Source organism: Phacochoerus africanus, chromosome 12, assembly GCF_016906955.1.
Source record: "Phacochoerus africanus isolate WHEZ1 chromosome 12, ROS_Pafr_v1, whole genome shotgun sequence".
In the NCBI taxonomy this organism is placed as follows: domain Eukaryota; kingdom Metazoa; phylum Chordata; class Mammalia; order Artiodactyla; family Suidae; genus Phacochoerus; species Phacochoerus africanus.
In genome coordinates this window covers 48300554-48316012 of record NC_062555.1, presented here as the reverse complement: position 1 = coordinate 48316012, position 15459 = coordinate 48300554, and the positions used below count along the sequence as shown (strand labels likewise).

General features: G+C 42.0%; 1 protein-coding gene across 4 annotated transcripts in view; it reads left to right on the top strand.

Moving 5' to 3' along the window:
• The window catches only part of EPC1 (enhancer of polycomb homolog 1), a 111378-nt gene that overhangs the window by 14503 nt on the left and 81416 nt on the right, over positions 1-15459 (top strand). The window contains exon 2 of one of the 4 annotated variants that reach the window (XM_047755332.1): positions 14786-14946. The exons of the other annotated variants lie outside the window; for them this stretch is intronic. Within the exon in view, the coding sequence (XP_047611288.1) occupies positions 14851-14946 (96 nt within the window). The 5' untranslated portion in view covers positions 14786-14850. The remainder of the gene's footprint in view (positions 1-14785; positions 14947-15459) is intronic. 4 annotated transcript variants of the gene reach the window in all.

The following is a 15459-nucleotide window of genomic DNA, read 5'->3' as shown; positions in this document are numbered from 1 at the left end:
CAAGACTATTTCTACCAAAAAGTTTCCTTTAAGAACCTTTTGTTTAAGCATCAGTTGTTACCAATTATCAACTAACACTGTTATATCTCTGACCCACTCATTGAAAGTACACTCCCAAAGGCAGATCTTCCAGGACTTTATTTGTTCTCATACTCATCTTAAGGGCCTGCTATACCATGTAAACAAATAGTCAGGAAACACTAAAGGTACAGTTTCCAGAGAAATCACATATCTTGAATTTTAATTTTCTTTTCCTAACTTTTTACATTTAGAAAACTTCATGTATACTTTTTTTTTTTTTCCTACTAACTATGGAATTGGGGAGATAATCATAAAATTTGAGAGCCGGAAGTGTTGGAAGGGATCCTTAAGTCTTAGTCCTTCTTTTCAAAGTTGAGGAGACTGAGATCCCGGGAAATTAAGATCAAGGTCACACAGCTAGTTGGTGGCAAAGCCAGGATTGGAACCTACCTCTTTAAAATTCTTATAAATAACTATTTAGTACAGATGAGATAACCTAGCATGAATTATTTTTTAATTTATTGATGACTCAATTAGAAACATGCAACATAGCTTAAAAAGCTCCTTGCTCTTAAAAAAATAGTCTTAGGAAGCTTCCATGTAGCACAGTGTGTTAAAGGATCTGGAGTTGCCGCAGCTGTGGCGCAGGTCACAACGGCAGCATGGGTTCGATCACTGGCCCAGGTACTTCTCCATGACATGGGTGGGGCCAAAAATATACATAAAATAAGAGTCATGGTCTTAAAAACTCACACAATGGAGCCAATATTATTATAAAATTAGACTATTTCCTCTATATTCAAAATTGGTTTTTTTCCCCATGAAGAAGTAAGAAAAACTATTATGCGGAATATTGTTAAAAATGAATGCTAAAGAACCATTGCCTTTTTTTTTTTTTTTTGTCTCTTTGCCTTTTCTAGGGCCGCTCCTGCAGCATATGGAGGTTCCCAGGCTAGGGGTCTAATCAGAGCTGTAGCCACCAGCCTACACCAGAGCCACAGCAACTCGGGATCCGAGCTGCATCTGCAACCTACACCACAGCTCACAGCAAGGCTGGATCGTTTAACCCATTGAGCAAGGCCAGGGATTGAACCTGCAACCTCATGGTTCCTAGTTGGATTCGTTAACCACTGTGCCACGAAGGGAACTCCCAAGAACCACTGCTTTTTAAGTGAGGCATGAAAGTTTAGTTATTTGAAAAGAGCACAGTTTGTGGAATAGTCCAAGAAAATAAAGGCAAAGAGAATTCTGTTAAGATGGAAGAGTGGTTACTAGATGCTGGAGAAACACGCAACTGTGTCCCCCAGAAGCCTGACATGAAGAAGTGTGTGTGTGTGCGCACATGCACATATACACATGTGCTAGTGTTTCTGTGAATAGAGGGAGAAAGAATGGTGTTTGGAAAAGGACAAAAAGATGGAGTCTGGGAAATTATTCAAGAGGGAACACTTCGGGAAGTTCCCGTCGTGGCTCAGTGGGTTAAGGATCTGGTGTTGCCGTGAGCTGTGGTGCAGGTCCCAAACATGGCTCAGATCTGGTGTTGCAGTGGCTGTGGTGTAGGCCGGCAGCTGTAGCTCTGATTCAACCCCTAGCCTGGGAACCTGCATATGCTATGGATGTGGCCCTAAAAAGACAAAAGACAAAAAAAAAAAAAAAAAGGAGGGAACATTTTGGGAGTCCCTGTGTGGCTCAGTGGGTTAAGGATCTGGCTTTTTCACTGCAGTGGTTCAGGTTGCTGCTGTCACATGGTTATATTCCTGGCCTGGGAACTTCCACATGCTGTGGGCGTGGCCAAAAAAAAAAAAAAAAAGGAGCACTTTTTTATTCAGATATCAAGATAGCATATCTTTTCTTCTTCTTCCTTTTTTTTTTTTTTTAGGGCCACACCCACAGCATACAGATGTTCCCAGGCTAGGGGTTGAATCAGAGCTGCAGCCGCTGGCCTTTGCCAGAGCTACAGCAATGTCAGATCTGAGCTGATTCTGTGACCTACACCACACCTCATGGCAATGCCAGATCATTAACCCACTGAGTGAGGCCAGGGGTTGAACCTGCCTTCTCATGGATGCTAGTTGGGTTTGTTTCTACTGAGCCGCGGTGAGAACTCCATGTCTTTTTTTTTTTTAAGTTTGGGTTTTCAGTATTTTTGTTCAAGAGAAAGAAAGATTAAACAGCTAGTATAAACCCAGTGTATCGTTTATGTTACAATGGAGGTAATTAGGACCTAAGTCATCCTACTTGGGCAACCAGTTTTCCACCCTACACTGGAAACTATTTCTTTTTTCTTTCTTTTCTTCTTTTTTGGCCACACTTGAGGCATCTGGAAGTACCTGGGCCAGGGATCTAACCTGTGCCACAGCAGTAACTGGAGCCACAGCAGTGACAATGCTGCATCCTTAACCCCTAGGCCACCAGGGAACTCCTGGAAACTATTTCTAAATCTTTAAGAAACATACTTGGGTTTTGTGTGTGTGTGTGTGTGTGTGTGAAATATATCTAACATTTATTGAAATGTAATGACATGCACTGAAGCCATCTTTTAAGATTTTGTAGGGATTAAATGAGATCATGCAAGTAAAGCACTTGAGCCAAAGTAAGAACTCAGTAAATTTGGTTATGTGGCTTATTTATCTGTTCCAAGCAGTATTTGGAGGTAAATGTTATCTCCACATTTGAGGTGGTAGCAGAAGCTCATAGAAGTTAAGAATTGATTGCAGAGTTGAGGTTCATCCAAATCATGTCTAACTCTGGAGCCAGCACTTTTAACCACTATATTACGATTATTATATAAGCAATTTTTCTTAAAGATTCTGGGTGTTATTGAATTTTTTTTTTTTGTCCTCAGTGGGGGTACAGGTAAGGGAAAACTTGAGAAAACTATAAAAGTTTATAACTGTAAAAATTATAATATAGGTACATTTCTTATCTTAAAATAATTCAAACTTATCATAGATTTTCTAAATTTTTGTATTGTGCTAGACAGCCTCTAGGATAATTGAAAAAACATAGCAAGATAAATTTAAAAGCGTGGGGGAAAAAAAAACAACTACTGACAAATAGGTAAAATGGGTGAATTTTGTTTTTCTCATAAAGATTTCTTATTTAGGAGATCCCATCATGGCTTAGTGGTTAACAAACCCGACTAGGATCCATGAGGATGCATGTTCGATCCCTAGCCTTGCTCATTAGGTTAAGGATCTGGCATTGCCGTGAGCTCTGGTGTAGGTCACAGATGTGGCTCAGATCCTGCATTGCTGTGGCTGTGGCGTAGGCCAGCAGCTGCAGTGCCAATTCAAACCCTAGCCTGGGAACTTCCATATGCCATGGGTGAGCCCCCCTCCCCAAAAGACCAAAAAAAAAAAAAATATATATATATATGTATATCTTATTTAAGAAAAGGTCTAGAGGGCCTTAGACCAGCAATCAAATCTTCTATGATCAACTGCATGATTTGAACAGGTGATAAATCTTTTGTTTCCATGTGTTCTCTGGGGACAAATATACATACGTTCTTCCTAACCATTGTGGTGAGATTGAAATGAAATAGTATCTTCTTCCTTATATTTGTATGCCACTTGGCAATTACCAAAGATTTTTCAGCATACCATCAATTTATTTGGTTCTTCCTAATGGTCTAAGAGGGAGGGGGAAAAAGAATTCTTTAGAGCAAGTGTAAGAGGTCTGCGCAAGGTAAGACCTTAAGCGTAAGTACCTCTTGCATAAGACCTTGGTTAAGTACCTCTTAAGCTTAAGAGGTGCTTAAGGCCTAGAGATGAAATCATTTCTATAGGATCGTGCTGCTAATAGCAGGCCTTAGATTAGCATCTGGATCCTCCAACGTGGAAGCCAGTGTTCTAGCTAGTACATAGTGCTGTGTCTCCCTGCGCTCTGTTGCTACTTTGAATGCAGAATGTTACCTATCATTTGACTCTTACTGCATGAAGCTCTCACCCTGAGAGAAACAGCAGCAACCTGTGCACAGAGGCCCTGACCCCCCTGGGGAGCTGGCCTGACCAGATTGGGAGATAAACTCCTGGATGGGCAACCTTTGGGGGTGGGGGTGGGGGACAGGGGTGCAGCAGGGTTCCTTATAAATTTCAACATAGGAATGATACACAACTGCTAAATGGAATCCTAACAAAAAGAGTCTAGAAGATGAGTATACTATTTTATGTAAATTAGCTTATGTATGTATCTCGGTCTCTGGTTTCATTCAAGGACTGCTTAGTTTTGTTTCCTTAGCTAAGAGTTTTGAAGCCTTTAGAGTCAGTGTTAGGTTTAATGCTGTAGATGCAAAAAGCAAGTTCTGAAAAGTAAAATGACCTATTCAAAGCAATAGAATAGAAAATGTCCTTTAAAAATAGCTCATGTTCATTGAGCATGACTTTTGTGTCAGCTCCATGCTAAACTCTTTGCATTAATGATTTCATTGAATCAAGGTAACAACCTTGGTGATAGATTGTATTATTCCTGTTGTACCAATGGAGAAACTGCAGCTCTAAGAGTAGAAAAATTTCTAAATCAAAGCTCAACATGGCATTTTTAGTAGAGAAACTTAGACTAAAATTAAAGGCAGTAATTGGTAGTACATGGTAAGGGGCTGCATGGTGAGATAAATTTGATGCTGTTCTAAGCATCAGATTTCTTTTCTGCAGCACTTCTCCAAGCCTGTACGTTGAGAGCCTATACGTATTTCAAAGAGAAGGAAATAATACGCAGTATTCCCCTTCATCATTGGTCTTATACGTAAGTCTTTATGGAGCTCTCACCTCAGAACATAACTTCTGGGATTGGTATTTTAAGGAACATCCTTTTTTTTTTTTTGTCTTTTTGCCTTTTCTAGGGCCATTCCCGCAGCATATGGAGGTTCCCAGGCTAGGGGTCTAATTGGAGCTGTAGCCCCCAGCCTACACCAGAGCCACAGTAACGCGGGATCCGAGCCGCATCTTCGACCTACACCACGGCTCACAGCAACACCGGATCGTTTAACCCACTGAGTGAGGCTAAGGATTGAACCTGCAACCTCATGATTCCTAGTTGGATTCGTTAACCACTGGGCCACGATGGGAACTCCATAGGGAACATACTTTTGAAAGATGCTAAGCTAACATCTGGGAAGACGATTTCATGAGGTGGGAACATCCTCAAATGATATCAAGACGTGAGGACCCCAAAATAATATACAATGTTATTCCAATGCTATAAAACGGAGAGGTGAAGAACAAAAAGCCAGAAAAGACTGGAGATTAAAAACACCAAAAAGTTAACGCAATTTTGAATAAATCTATTAAAACTATATATATCCCTATAATTATATATCCAACTATTTGTGCTACCATCTAAATCAGAAGAAATTTTAAGATCTGGGCGTGGTACACACCCTTGTCAGGAAACTCACTTAAACAAGTCAGATCTTTTGTTTACTAGTTTCTGCAATTTGAAAGATATGTTTTTCTTCCTCCTGAGTCTTTTGTGAAGACTTGAGAAATAATTCAATATACTCTCTTCTGATGTCTTATGTGGAAGATGCTGGTGATGTGTCCCTGACTGTGTCGTGAAGCTAAAATGATTTTTTTATGCCCTCAAGGTGCCCCCACTCAGGTACCTAGGAAAATCTCAAAGGCAGGCACTTCAAATGTTTTCCTGGGCTTGGCTGGCCTGCTAAGTGATGAATTCACACGTTTCAGGCACCACTCAGCCTGTGACTCCTCCAGTCACATTTCAACTCCCCAGAGTATTTTCTGCCCACATGGTCCTAGAGAAGTCGGGGTTGCTGTGTCTCCGGGGACCTCCTCAAGCTTTGTTTCACTTCACCTCTTTGAAATAGTCAACCTGGCTCCTCCCAGCCTCCTCTGCTCTTTTCCTGGCTCCTGTTCCTCAGCAGTCTCCTAGATGTTGGTGCTTCCAGGGTTCCATTCTCAGTTCCTTCTCCTCTCACTCCATGAATCGCTCTTCACACCCCTAACCTCACACCTCAGGTTTGAAATCACTCACTTTTCCATCCCTTCTCTGGAAGAGAGGAGGAACTGGACCCAGAGGGCTTGTCTAAGCAGTTGGCACAAGGTTACTCAAGGTACCCTAAAGAAGGATACACAGAATTAAGGGAAAACTTGTCTTCCACTAATATTAACTTATTAGAAAATAATAGGAGAGACTGTTGTGCCCCAAGTTTGGGAAGAAAATAGATGTAATTTCCTTCCTGGGGTCCTAGGAGCAATGGCAATTCACAGCATTCTCTCTCTCTCTCTCTCCCTGTCATGCCTACTTCCCTGTCAGTCTTTTTTTTTTTTTTTGCTTTTTAGGGCTGCATCTGCGGCATGCAGAAGTTCCCAGACTAGGGGTCAAATTGGAGCTACGGCTGCCGGCCTACACCACAGCCACAGCAATGCAGGATCCGAGCGGTGTCTGTGATCTACACCACAGCGGCAACGCCAGATCCTTAACCCACTGAGCGAGACCAGGAATCTAACCTGCAGCCTCATGGCTCCTAGTCGGATTCGTTTCCACTGTGCCACAATGGGAACTCCCCTATCAGTCTTTCTTCGACTTAAGCCTTTCAACACAAATTTCTCCTTCATTCAGAGTTTTTTCTCTAGTTCTTCTAAGTTTCATCTTCTCACCTCTTATGTACCATTTATACCATACTGATCTGCATAACACTCAAGTAGTGTTTTGTTTTGTTTTGTTTTATTTTAGAAACTTTGCATTTTGTTTGTTTTTTGGTGGCACCCTTGGCATGTGGAAATTCTCAGGCTAGGGACTGAACCTGCACCAGAGCAATGACAATGCCAGATTCTTAATCCACTGAGCCACCAGGGAACTCTGAGTGTATGTTTTATGTGCTCCAGATTATAAGGCACCTGAAAGTTCCTACCACTCCCACTTTCTTCCTCTCATTTTTGTCTTTTTGCCCCTTATAACCTTAGACCCCCACCTAGGCTACAGACCGTGTCTGTCAGTAAGTACCAGTCACTGGATTAAATAAGGTAACAGTGATTTGAGAAAATCCAGTTTAAATACTTATTCGTCTAGAAAAAATAATTGTTATGACAGTCCTCTCTTAATTACTAAACACTTGTGTTTGCCATCACTTCTCCAACTGCATCTAGTTGTGTCCTCATTAAAATGCTGCCATGGGGAGTTCCTATTGTGGCTCAGTGGAAACGAATCTGACTAGTATCCATGAGGATGCAGCTTCTATCCCTGGCCTTGATCGGTGGGGTAAGGATCCGGCATTGCTGTGAGCTGTGGTATAGGTCTCAGATGCAGCTCAGATCTGGCGTGGCTATCCATAGGCCAGTGGCTACAGCTCTGATTCAACCGCCTAGGCTGGCAACCTCCATATGCCTCAGGTGTGGCTCTAAAAAGGCAAATAAATACATAAAAGTAAATAAAATATCGCCAAGGAGGCCTCATCAGCTGCTCTCCCTGCCCTGCCCTGATGGTAAGGAAAAGATCAGACGATTTATGGGACCTAGGAATTGAGGAAGGCAAGTCCTAAAAATGGTCAAACTTAACCAATCACTACCACCACCCCCACCAACGAGGGATGATGGTCTAAATTTTGGCAAAATCCTTGCTGTGCTCTGAGTAGACTTTCTATAAATTTAGGATTTTACATTGCATTCTAATGTGTATCATATTTCATTGTCTTTTAAAAACCCGAGTTCTCACTGTGGTGCAGCAGAATCGAATCCGACTAGGAACCATGAGGTTTTGGGTTCAATCCCTGGCCTCGCTCAGTGGGTTAAGGTACAGTGCTGCGGTGAGCTGTGGTGTAGGTGAGAGAGGAGGCTCAGATCTGATGTTGCTGTGGCTGTGGCGTAGGCTGGCTGCTACAGCTCTGACTCGACCCCTAGCCTGGGAACCTCCATATGCTGCCAGTCCAGTCCTAAAAAGGAAAAAAAAAAAAAAATTCCCAATACTGCTGGGACCATTTTGTGGGTTTTTAAAAATTTGAACTTATTTTTATTTGTGTACATTGGAGACACAATTAAATTGAAATAATTTTGAGCCTGTCCTGCTATAGCCTGCTAGGATTAATAACTTGCCCTCTATTCTTTTAAGATGGAGCTAGACTGTTTCTGGATATATTCCAAACTATTTTATTTTATTTTTTGTTTTTAACATTTAAATTTTTTTTGGCTGTGCAGCGTGCAGTGGCTTGATGTGGGATCTCGGTTCCTAAACCAGGGGATTGAACCTGGGCAGCAGAAAAAGCACTGAATCCTAACTACTAGACCATGAGGGAACCCCCCAAACTATTTTATTTTGTATCAAAATTAATTCTTAAGTATATTATGATCAGCATTCCATGAATAAATCAACTCTGTAGAGAAATCGCCAGTTCAGATATTGTTTATGTGACACTATTAAACATATTGTAACAATTGTAACATTTACTTTCTAACATACAACACATCATAAAGAGCTTCATTGTAACACAATTGTAACATTTACTTTCCAACATACAACACATCATAAAGGATCATAAAGGGCTTCCCGTTTTCAGTTTTGTAAATGTTATGTTGGAAGAATTACTTTATGCCATTTCTTTATATCACTCATTATGAAAATAAAAAGTGAGGGAAAATGATTACTGCAGGTGAAAATTTGGGTCAGTATTTTAGTACTTTTGCACAATGCTCAAAATTAAGCATTATATCTTTTTTTTTTTTTTTTTTTTTGCTGCTCTGTGGCATATGGAGCTTCCTGGCCAGGGATCAGATCCGAACCACAGCCGCTAACCAAGCTGAAGCAGAAGAAACCCCAGATCTTTAACCCACTGTGGGGGGCCAAGGGTCGAACCCGCATCCCAGTGCTCCCAAGATACCGCCAATCCTGCTGCACCACAGCGGGAGCTCCTGTATCAATTCTTAATGTCAAGATCATTGTGCTCGCACATCTTAAAGAAATTAATTTTGCACTTTTCCAATGAAATACAAATACAGTAACTCACCTTATTCTTAGCTCTGTGAGGCTATAGGGATCATGTTTCATTTATAATTGTTCGCCTGCACAAATGGCGTCGCATAGCTCTCAGTATACATCCAGGAAATATTTGTTGAATGCCTGAAGGGAAGCACCCAAACTGGTATCAGGATTTATTTATTTTTTTTAGGGCACACCTGTGGCACATGGAAGTTCGCAGGCTAGGGGTTGAATCAGAGCTGCAGCTGCCAGCCTACACCATAGCCACAGGAATGCCAGATCTGGGCTGTACCTGCAAACTATATAGCAGCTCAGGGCAACACCAGATCCTTAACCCACTGAGCGAGGCCAGGGATTGAACCCACATCCTGATGGATACTAGTCGGGTTTGTTATCTGAGCCACAAAGGAAACCCCAGAGTTATTATTTTTTTTTCGGTCTTATTACGCCATTGATGAGAATTTAACTTCTTTGCATTACTGTCCATTCCCGCCCTCCTTCCCTCCTGCCTCAGAGGAAGATGATCCTAAATTTAATCCATTTACATGATTCTTTGCTGGCAGCAAACAAACATTCCACATCTCTCCCACCTACAAAACAACAGAACTGGTGGCCGGAAAACCTATGCCTTCCCCTTTCTCTCTCTCCCTCCTCCCCTCATGGCCAAGCTTCTGAATTCTCTCACTCCCAATCCACTCCTTACTTCACTTTACCATCTGGTTTCTGGGGCTCCACTCAATCCCAGAGATTCTGGTCTCAGCCCTGCCTTTCACTAGCTTTGTGACCATAGGTAGGACTTGCAACATCTCTACAAAACACACCTTAAATAAGGGCTGTCATGAAAATTAAATGCAATCGTGCATTTAGAATGTACTTCTGTTGAGTTCCCATTGTGGCTCAGCAGTAACGAGCACGACTAGTATCCATAAGGACTGAGGTTCTATCCCTGGCCCCGATCAGTGGGCTAAGGATCTGGCATTGTTGTGAGCTGTGGGTAAAGGTCGAAGATGAGGCTTGGATCTGGCATTGCTGTGGCTGTGGCTGTGGCCTCAGGTGCAGCTCCGATTTGACCCCTAGCTTGGGACTTCCATATGCCACAGGAGTGGCCCTAAAAAGACCGAAAAAAAAAAAAAAAAAAAGAATGTACTTCTGCACTACATGGTACCTAGTAGATGTTCAGTAAATGGTAGTTATTGTTCTTACTGATTGAAATTATAGTAGGAAATTATAATAAGAGCCCAGAGATGAGAAAAATGGAGGGAAGCTTAAGGATTATTTTGAGTTCACCTAACTACTTAACCCTTCTTCAGAGGAGGATTCGAATGAGGACCCAGAGAAGAGAAGTCATCAATGTTTCATGAAGAAGGTGATATTTGAGTTGGATTTGGAAGGATAATAGCAATAGCTTACATCTATTGAATGTTTATTGTGGGCCGGAGACTGTATAAATGCTTGACATGGATTGTTTGATTTAATCTTCAAAACATTCCTGTGAAGCAGTTATTTCAGTAGATGGTCTGAAGCTGGACGGGAAGGATAGAGAGAAAGGAATAAAGAAAAACCTGGAAGCAGGAAAAACTTGGCTGATTTTTAAGATGGTGATGAGAGTTACCAGCCAGAATGAAGAGCTTGTCTGTCTTAAGCAATAAGGCGAAACAGTGTTGGAGAGAGTGAGGCAAAATGATGAGGCCTCGAGAAGCATATAAAAAAAAGGGGTGGGGGAGGAGTTCCCTTCACGGCTCAGCATTTAACGAACCCAACTAGGATCCATGAGGATGAGAGTTCGATCCCTGGCCTCCATCAGTGGGTTAAGCATCTGGCATTGCCATGAGCCATTGTATAGGTTGCAGATGCCTCTCGGATCTGATGGTACTGTGCCTGCGCCTGTGGCCGGCAGCTGCAGCTCCGATTAGACCCCTAGCCCGGGAACCTCCACATGCCTCAGGTGCAGCCCTAAAATAGCAAATAATAATAATAAAATAAAATAAAAAAGGTCTTTCTAATGAGCAATATGAGGAGCAGTTATAAAAAATGACTTGGGGAGGGAGGACACAGATCGAAGTGGGGTTTTAGGTTCCTTGATTTGGGGGTGTGCACTGCACTCTGAAGCCCTGCAGGGCAATCTGTATTGCATCTTCATATTTCTAGGGACCCACCAACCACTGTGGGCTTCCACTAGCCACTCTTAGCAGAGTAACAGCACAGTTTCCTAGAAAGTGGGAGCTTCATCAGGGCTTATTGAAGGCGTGAGTGCATCAGGGATGACCTGGACTGGAGGTTGTTTCTAGGTGGGAGGTGATGAGAGCTGAGACAATGGGTTAACTCAGTGGGAGTGGAAATAAGGAGGCAAATCCTAGGAAGAATTTTAAAGAAATAGTAGGACTTGGGCACATGTTGTGCATAAACTAATATTTAGAGCTTCACTTGGGGTCTGTTATGTACAGCAGAGTGCATGTCGGAGCTGTTGCATTTGACACATTCTTTGTTTAAGCAGGACGTTCTGTGTTTGAAACCAGTTGAGATGAATCAAATTTGAGGGTGATGATATTAGTATGACTATTATTCCCATGATAATGTATGGCTCTTTCCCTTCTCCTCCTGTTTCCTCCACTCAAGTTCTTTTCAGTTTCGTCTTCGTTGTTGTCATCTCCCACTGAACCCTGGCTAGGTAAACCTCCTCACCCTCACACACCCCTGGTGGTTGCCTCCTCCCTCCTTTCTGTCCCTGGAGTTGCACTCTTGCATGAAGATTCTTTCTTCTACCATTTCATTCCCATCACCAGTTGGACTGTTAATGATTATCCTTCAGAACCGAATCACATGCCATCTTCTCCATAATGTCTGATCAACCCACTTGGAAGTGGCTGCCTTCTTTCTGAACTCCCAGAGCACTGCATGTCACCATCATGCCTTGTCCTGGTCATTTTGTTAACCGGGTATCCCTTTCTCAGTGTCTTACTTGTATCCCCCCACAGTGATGGTACTGTGTGTTGCCTAGGTATTCAGTATATACTCGTGACATGAGTCAAAACTATTTTAAATACTGTCAGTTCCTTCCCAAACAAAAGTTTCCATTTGAGGAAAGGTTCGTATACACAGCTTTACATTTGTATATATCTGTTGAAGCACTGAGAATTTCATGACACTCTTATTGGGGATTCTTAGCAAAAAAGAGGGAACTGGAAGTTGGGAACAGAAAAAATGAAAAACAGTGCAGGATTAGCCATTTTTGCAAAGAACATTTTGCTTTTTTTTTTTTTTTAATTTTTAGGGCTGCAGGTGCAGCATATGGACATTCCCAGGCTAGGATTCCATTCTGAGCTCCAGCTGCCAGCCTATGCCACAGCCATAGCCACAGCCACACAGGGTATGAGCTGTACCTGTGACCTACACCACAGCTCATGGCAATACAGGATCCTTAACCCACTGAGCAGGGCCAGGGATTGAACCGTGTTCTCATAGATACCAGTTGGCTTCATTACCCCTGAGGAACTCCCCAAAGAACCTTTTGGATAAATGAAGCTGAGGAAAATTCAACCAGAGCCTTCCCTCCCTCGCCCCCCCCCCCCATTTTTGGCCGCCTTAGGGCATATGGAACTCCCGGGCCAAGGATCAGATCCTCGCTGCAGTTATGACCTAAGCCTTGGCTGCAGCAACACTGGATCCTTAACCCACTGTGCCAGGATGGAACCCATGTCCCTGTGCTCCCAAGATGTGGCTGATCCCATTTCTCCACAGCAGGAACTCGTAGACCAGAGCCTTTATTCTGCACTCCTGGCTCTTAGGAGGGAGGAAAGTGAATGGAATGTAAGAGGCTTGGGAGTCCAGCCTTTGGATCTTTGGGAACCAAGGATACACAAATCAGAAATTCAGGTCAGTGAGCTTGATGGGGACCGGTGAAGAAAGAAAATGTGTCTCAGAGGCATATCACCTGCAAAAGGCAAGCTTAATTGGTAAGCATCTCTCTGAACCCACAATGGAGGGTAAGTCTCAAATTTCCAGAGAACAAAGAACTCAGTTATATTGTGCCCATTATTACTAGCATAGGATATGGAAAATGTTATCTTGAGACTATGATTTTAATGAAGGTTTATATATATTCATTTTCTGGGTGGTTCGCTCAAGACTCTATTTTAGTTCACAGACTCCTCAATGAACTGAATCTACTACTAGGATTTTCAGAAGTCTAATAGAATAGGCTGGAGAGGATTATCGTGCTAATATTCAGCCAGTATTTTCAGAACGGTTAAACCTGAGTAAGGAGGCGTCATGGTCCACAGTGTGGCTGGTAATTCTGGAGGACCCCAGCATGTGACAACTCTTTCAGGGCTCTGAGCCTTCCCGCATGCTGCTTGCCTGGGCCAAGTTCCCTTTCTTTCTTTTCTTTTCTTTCTTTCTTTTTTTTTTTTTTTCATTATAGTTGATTTACAGAGTTCTGTCAATTTCTGCTGTGCAGCAAAGTGATCCAGTTACACACACACACTTTTAATCCATAGATACATTCTTTTACTCATGTTACTTTCCATCATGTTCCATCACATGTGATTGGATATAGTTCTCTGTGCTGTACGATAGGATCTCATTGCTTACCTACTCTAAATGCAATAGTTTGCATCTACTAACCCCAAACTCCCAGTCCATTCCACTCCCTCCCCCTCTCCCTTGGCAACACGAGTCTGTTCTCCATGTCCACGAGTTTGTTTCTTTTCTGTAGATAGGTTCGTTTGTGCCATATTTTATATTCCACATATGTGATATCATGTACTATTTGTCTTTCTCTTTTTGACTTTACTTAGTATGCGAGTCTCTAGTTCCATCCATGTTGCTGCAAAGAAAACTTCCTTCTCTCTCTCTCTCTCTCTCTCTCTCTATTATATATATATATATATATATATATATATATATATATATTTTTTTTTTTTTTTTTGGCTGCACCTGTGGCATGCAGAAGTTCCTGGGCCAGGGATTGAACTTGTGCCAGAGCAGTGAGATGCTGGATTCTTAACCTGTGGTACCACCAGGGAACTTCTCTTCTTCTTCTTCTTTTTTTTTTTTTAAGGTTCAGCCATACTTACCCTACATAGTGTTTACTCTGTTGTCATCTCCTCCAAAAAGTCTTCCCTGAATGCTTTCATAAGAGCCACGCCTCAGGAACTGCGTGCCACCCTTGCCTGGTCCCAAATAGCCTGAGCTCTCATCCTCACACTTACCTCAGGTGTGGTGGGTGTGGTCCTCGGGTCCTGCTCCCTCTGGGTGAGCTCCTCCGGGAGTCCTGTGGGTGCTGAGTAATTAGCAGTTCACTTTGAGGGCCTTGAGGTCTCCATAAATGTTTGCTCACTGAAGGAATAAATGCAGTGTCTTAGTACAGGAAATGTAGATGGATGTCCCTCTGCCCCACGGGGCTGACTTGGCAATATTAGGGTTTTAGGATAATTTTAGAGAGCTGCCATCTGTTTTTTTTTCCCCACCTGATAGGGGTAGCTAAACCAACCTGAAAGATAGCACTTTGCCTTGGGACCTTAAGCTAATAACATTTCCTACCCAACCCAGTAGTGAAGAATAGTGATTATTTTTACTAGTATCCTCCAGGGAGAAAAGCCAGAGGTAGAAAACTTTTTTGTATCTTGGTGAGTATTTGAAATTCTGTTGCCAAACCTATTAAGCCTATCCCCAAAGTCTCTGGTTTTTAAAATATTCTGCTGGAAAGAGCTCTCTGAATATTCATTTTCGTGTGCGGTAGAAACCAAGCAGTAGCCATCAAGTCCAGCTAAATCCCTTCTAATAATACAGTTTTTCTTTCTAATTTTTTAAAATGTATTTTTTTGTTTGGCAGGAGCATTATAGGTCTTCCTATAATTTTATAAAGTTTCTCAGAGAACAGATGATAAATATCAACCCATGGCTACACTGAAGCAGCATTTTCTTCCAGTACAGAAAAATCACCTGACTCTAAAATTTGTGTTTGTGCGCACACACGAGTGCTTGAGCTATATGGTAGGTCCTTCTTTATTTATTTTATATATAGTAGTATGTATTATGTCACTCCCCAATTTCTAATGTATCCCTTCCCCTCACCTTTTCCCTTTGGTAAGTTTGTTTTCTATGTGTGAGCCTGTTTCTGTTTCGTAAATAAGTTCATTTGTATCTTTTTTTTAAGATTCCACATATAAGTGGTATCCTGTATTAGTCCTTCTCTGACTTACTTTACTCAGTATGATCATCTCTAGGTCCATCCATGTTGCTGCAAATGGCATTAGCGTGTTCCTTTTTTATGGCTGAGTAATATTCCATCGTGTATATATGTACCACATCTTCCTTATCCGTTCCTGTCTGTGGATGTTTAGGTTGATTCTTGGCTATTGCGAATAGTGTTACAATGAACATTGGGGTGCATGTGTCTTTTTGAATTGGAGTTTTGTTCGGATATATGCCCAGGAGTGGGATTGCTGTATCATTGGGTTGGCTCTAAAATTTTGACATAGGTCTTGCTTTAATTTTTTTTCCTGA